Source organism: Pyrus communis, chromosome 9 (assembly GCF_963583255.1).
Source record: "Pyrus communis chromosome 9, drPyrComm1.1, whole genome shotgun sequence".
NCBI lineage: Eukaryota > Viridiplantae > Streptophyta > Magnoliopsida > Rosales > Rosaceae > Pyrus > Pyrus communis.
The window spans coordinates 20993287-20999039 of NC_084811.1; the positions used below are offsets into that span (position 1 = coordinate 20993287).

General features: G+C 36.7%; 1 protein-coding gene across 3 annotated transcripts; it reads left to right on the forward strand.

Annotated features, from left to right (window-relative positions):
* Nucleotides 1-2064: 2064 nt before the first annotated feature.
* On the forward strand, nt 2065-5753 carry LOC137745719 (guanylate kinase 2-like). 3 transcript variants are annotated; one of them, XM_068485721.1, is made up of 12 exons: nt 2065-2512; nt 2995-3030; nt 3166-3187; nt 3221-3273; nt 3379-3455; nt 3530-3659; nt 3781-4143; nt 4545-4666; nt 4753-4888; nt 5007-5052; nt 5138-5243; nt 5330-5753. In XM_068485721.1, the coding sequence occupies exons 2-12, from the start codon at nt 3028-3030 to the stop codon at nt 5439-5441; spliced, it is 1170 nt and encodes a 389-aa protein (XP_068341822.1). In that variant the 5' UTR covers nt 2065-2512; nt 2995-3027; the 3' UTR covers nt 5442-5753. The 3 variants fall into 3 exon arrangements, with proteins under 3 accessions (XP_068341822.1, XP_068341821.1, XP_068341819.1); XM_068485720.1 differs by having other exon boundaries at nt 3166-3273; XM_068485718.1 differs by lacking the exon at nt 2065-2512 and having other exon boundaries at nt 2965-3030; nt 3166-3273.

Sequence of the window (5753 nt, forward strand, 5' to 3'; positions counted from 1 at the left end):
TCTATTAATGGACTACTGAATACCGAAGGGCTCTTCGAAAAGCCATGCATCAGCTTCGGTATAATAACTTGATCATTCTCCGAAGTGGGAATTTGTTATGTGACCCCATATGGGGCCACTCGTGAGGGGACATGTCCTGTTAGAGAATAGGATCCCATATCAGTCATATGATACAATAATGTACAAGGGAGTTTCCACTCTTAATTTCACCGATACCTTTTGTGATAAAAACCAACACCTAAAAATAAATGGTTAAGTTGGACAATATGAGTGATGTTGGTGGTGAACAATATTAAACCTATAAAGCTTATCACAGAATCCGTACACATGTTGGTTAGACCAGTGTTCACCACCTTTCATCAAAATTCATATCGCAAGAGTAATTTATATCATGTGAAAAGAAACTTCTGATATTCCATGTGATAAACCAATAACACACATGCATTGTGGTTCAAGTTATTTCCTATACGCTCCATTTTAAATTTGTTGCCTTTTAAGTATTCTAGCGCCAACGTCACCTCAATTTTTATGCCTTTATCTAAGTTTTGACGGCTTGGTTCAACTAACACTTTAGATACTAATGCATGTCGACAATCAAGTTTTTTATTTTCCTTCTTAATTCTTTAGCTAAGATTGAGAAACAATCCTTCAAGAATTTCGCAAACATATAAATTGCAAAGCAAGTTTCTCTTTAATAAAAGCGACATCGAAAAAAGAGAAAATAGACATAAATCCTTGAATACAAGAATACCACTTATAACTTGTTGAACTATAAGTGTCTTTTTCTAAGTCTGTTTCTAAGAGTTGGTGCATTTTTCTTTTACCTTTGTTATTTTTTTTTAGTAAAACAATAATACTACTTTAACTTACATTAGAAAAAGGAGGATGGTTTAAAACGAGGTCAATGCAACTGAGAAAATTTAGAGATAAAATTTTATAAATTAAATGATATAAAAGTTGATAATACGATTATTACTTAAATATTAATAAACGTGTTTATTTTTATTAATAACATATTATTTAATTTACAAATTAGTCCCCTTCCCGTTTATGAAATCAAGGTGAATTGATACACTACCTTCTTTTACTAATTTGGCAAGCAACAAATTTGCCACACAGTATTCCCATCGCACGTGTCACGATTGCAATGGTTCTATTAGTACACGTGTCGATCCACCAATTTACATTTCAATGCCTTGCCTTCACATTCACTCGTGAATTTTGTCCCCATTTTGTACAGGGCCGGCCCAGGCCAGTGCAGGCAAGATGATCGTACAGGGTTCAAAATAATTGGAAGCATTAAAATTATTAAGGTGATATATTTGTATATACTTTTATAAAAGTATAAATTTATAAAATTTGGTTTAATGACGAAGAAGTTTAACTAGAATTGGTGGTTTTGTTGTTTGAAATTAATGAGGAGGTCTTGGACTCAAAACATCATGTGTGCTTATTTACTTTTTAATTTTTACAAATTTCTTTTCATAAGAGTATAAATATATAAAATTTGGCTAAATGATGAAATTTTTTAATTAGAATCAATGATTTTTGTTGTTTAAAATTAATGAGAGGTTCTAAGTTCGAAATGCTAAGTGCATGTTTATTCTTTTCAATTTTTACAAATTTTTGTTTGGTTGTTAATTTATTTTTAATTAATAGCTAGTAGCTATGTGTGTTATTATTTTTAAACATTTGTTCCAATTCAAGTCTATTCTTTCATAAAGAGTAATGCGTTGACCCAATTTTTAGACCAAATTTGCAGATCATATAACGTGTCATCAAAAAGTTTAATTTAGTACCAATTTATTACTTAGACATATCAATTAAAGACTCAAAAATATCATTATTTTTCAATCCCATATTGACAAGGTTAGTAAAAATTTCTAGACTGACCTTGATTTTGTGTATGAGGATACCAATGCTAAATGGGGACTTTTCAAAAAATAAAAAAATAAAAAAATTAGGGTTTGTTTTTTCGTTTTCTGTTCTCCCAAGGGAAAAACGCCTATATAAAATCTAGAAGCCCTAAAATTGATAAGGAAAGAAAGAAACTAAAAAAAAAAGACGAGTAGCGGTGGGGGAAGGGAAGAAACTTCCTATGCACCTTACAAGAAAACGAAATCCGGTCTTCTCTGTGTCGTGAATTGAATGCGACCACAACAACAAGGCTTTCACTCCTTTTCTCTTTCTCTCTCCTCCTCTTGTCGCTCCTCTTCCGCCTCCCCCCACTTCCTCCACGACAACTTTTGGACTAAATTCAAAGATTCCCCCTTTCCCTTCCTACAAATATGAGAGCGCTACCCCAGATTTCTTCCACCTTATTCTACCACTCCTGTGATTTTTTCCTACCCAAGTTTGTGCTGATTTGATTTCTAAGCCTCCCCAAAACTTCACCTTGAAAAAGTTGTACACCAACTGGCCTTTTAAATCGTTGTTTACCCTTCTGAAATTTGCATCCCTCCCAAGAAATAAGCTTGCTTTTTGTCACAGAGCAACTGCTGCTCACAGAAAGGTATTTGGGTCCTTTTCCTTGTTACCCAATATTGTTTTGGGATTTCTAAGGGTTTTGATCCATATGCTTTGGGTTTTTTGAGGTGGGTTTTTGTGGTTTTTTGCATTTTGATGTTCTTTTCTCTCTGCCCATTTGTTTTTCTTTGGTTTGTTTTTGTTTAGTTTTATGTGGGTTTTGAAGAGATTTTGACAAAAATTAACAGTTGTGTTTGTGTGGCATCATTTTCTCTGATGTTTGTTCTTGTCTGTGTATATGATGATGGGCCATTTGGGGTTTTCATCCCAGAGTTGTTTTCCAGCTCAATTTATCTGTTTTCTATTGGTGTTCTGTTGTCATTTTGTCAAATGTGATAGATTTTTAACGTTTTATTGCAATATACCCTTTATGCTTTTTCTGGTTTGAATATTTTTTTTTTTTTTGTATATGACTTAGATCCAGGAAATATTGAATTATTCTGATCTCTCTCCATGTCTACTGATCAGGGGGAATCTAGAGTTGCAGGAATAGCTTTTTCCATGGTAAGCCCCTCATACCTGTTTTACGCTCGATTTCGGTGTGAAAGGAATGTGATTAGAAATGATGCCTACATGTTAACCAAGGTGGTTGCTTTGAGTTGCTGTGATTTGATAGATATTGGTTGTTGTTGTCATCAGGGAGAAGCACCAGCATTCTTTGTTGATGTGCTGCAGAAGGGATTTGCAAATGGTTTTGATGTAAAATCAAAGGGCGGTGAAGCGTCCGTTGTCGTGGGCAACAGAACAGTATGATATTTAATATATCAATATGTTTTTCTCGTCCAATGCCCCTGTTTGTCCTTCAATGATTTACCACCAGGTCAATCATATTGCCAGTACATTTTTTGACAGTATGTGATTGGTGGAGCCTGTGAGGAATCGGCATTTTCAATTGGAGTTTGTATTCTTGACCGATCCAGTGGTGAATGGTATGTGCATGTCTCTTGGTAATGAATTGCTTTCTTGTGATTTTCTGTTACTAATATCTGGTTCAAATTTTCAGGATAAATCCCGTCGTGTTGGGAACCAAACCCAGGCCATCTAAAGGCCATTCAGCAGTGCTTTTAAGTGAAGACCGGATATTGATTACCAAGAATGGTTCCAGCACAGACGTTTTTGCCTGGTTTCTTGAGGTTGGTTTGGTACCTATGAAACCATTCAGATATGATAAAGGAATAGAAGTTGTTCAGTTAACACCCTTCTAGCCATTACGTATTAATTATCCAAATTTCTGAAAATGCTTTGTTGTGTCAGGTGGACACCCAATACGTTAGGCAGCAGAAGAAGATTTTGGGCACTGAGGTGGTTGCGTGGAGTAAGGGAGTGAGGGGCTATGCTGAGAAGCCAATTGTTATTAGTGGTCCTTCCGGGGTAGGAAAGGGGACACTAATATCCATGCTCATGAAGGAGTATCCATCCATGTTTGGATTCTCGGTGAGCCACACAACCCGTGCTCCAAGAGCTATGGAGAAGGATGGGGTCCATTACCATTTCATTGAGAGGAGTGTCATGGACAAAGAAATAAAAGACGGCAAGTTCCTTGAGTTCGCTTCTGTGCATGGAAATCTCTACGGAACTAGTGTTGAAGCAGTAGAAGTCGTAGCAGATGCTGGGAAGGTAAATGTTTGTATTTTTGTGTTCTTTGAAAATTCTGTTTCTATTTTAATGACGATTATGGAGTGTTGGGGTCTGGCTCAGTTTTTGTTGCCATGTTGGATTTACTATCTGGATCTGCCTCAATGTTTTTAAAACACACACAAGTCACACAGCACCCGTATGATGATTGGTTGTCTTTGGAATTGCTCTAGTTATAGTCTGGTTTAGCTGTGGGACATTGTGAGCTCCCATAAGTTTATTCACAAATTACCGAATTTGGGGAAAGTCTAGGGTGTCCCCTCAAACTCAACCCTTATTACATCAGGAACCGGCATAATTTTGTCTCGTATGGAACTGTGATATTTTCATTACACCCTAATAGTGTCTTAACTTCTGTGTGGTGTTGTTTTCTTTCAACGTAGAGATGCATTCTTGACATCGATGTTCAAGGGGCAAGATCCGTAAGGGCTAGTTCACTTGAAGCTATCTTCATCTTCGTATGTCCACCCTCAATGGAAGAGCTTGAGAAGCGCCTTCGGGCAAGGTAGTTTGATATGCCATTTATTATTTCTCATCCTCAAATTCCACTTTCCATGTTCCTGTTCTGAGCATGGTTGAATATGGAAACAGGGGAACTGAGACAGAGGAACAGGTCCTAAAGCGACTTCGTAACGCCAATGCAGAGATTAAGCAAGGGCAATCATCAGGCATTTTTGATCATATGTTGTATAATGATAACCTGGAAGACTGTTACCAGAGTCTAAAGGTAGCTGTTCCCACCGTCATTGGATTGCACCGATGCTTCTTGTGAACTTTTATATTTACTAATTACCTTGTCGGTTACTTTTACTTATTACTGATGCCAAATTCATCTGTTTGTGTAGAAACTCTTGGGGCTAGATGGAACTGTTACTGCTGCTCCTAAATCGGGTAAGAAGCGGTTCAAATGAACTTGGTTCTCATTAGTATTATATTACATTAAACCGAAATTTAATGTGTTAAAATTCCACTTCAGCAAGTAAAGTGGTTGATCTGCCAATGGACCATTCGTTGACCAAGATTGATAACAAAATCATCATAAACTCCAGAACTCCAGAACTGGAAGAAGCATCCACTAACACGTAAGTTTCTTTTTTCATGGCTCGTTTAATCAATATATAGCGTAAGATATTCAGCTGTTTACACATATGCACGGTCTGATGAGCAGGATCGTGCTGGATGTGTCAGCCCTCAAAGGAGGGGCGCCTGGGCGGACTAGAGGGCTAGACATATATACCATGGACTCATTTTCAGACGGTCTGACTGGGATTAATCAGTGAGATAAAGATTTCAACCCCAAAAGACACCAACTTTGATTTCTTATTCGTACTTTCTTTTCATCTCGTTCAATTTTAATCTAAGAGAAAAGTGACGACGCTTCATATATGAATGTGCGAGATCTTCCATAAATTGAATTGTTTCTTTCCCATTCTTTGTTTGTTTAGAATAGAAATGACTTTGGACTCCGGCGCAGTGTTGAACAATTACAACGAGAGCTGATTTATGATTTGTGCGGCAATTTGGACGTTGAACTAAGAACCATTCTTACGGATGCTGTAAAACGTTCTCTAATGTAGTTGTAGCTTCATTTT

Coding starts and splice junctions, on each gene's coding strand:
- LOC137745719 (XM_068485718.1), top strand. CDS start 2,980: ATGTCTACTGATCAGGGGGAATCTAGAGTTGCAGGAATAGCTTTTTCC. Junction 3,456..3,529: donor GACCGATCCAGTGGTGAATG/GTATGTGCATGT, acceptor TCAAATTTTCAG/GATAAATCCCGTCGTGTTGG. Junction 5,244..5,329: donor GAAGAAGCATCCACTAACAC/GTAAGTTTCTTT, acceptor TCTGATGAGCAG/GATCGTGCTGGATGTGTCAG.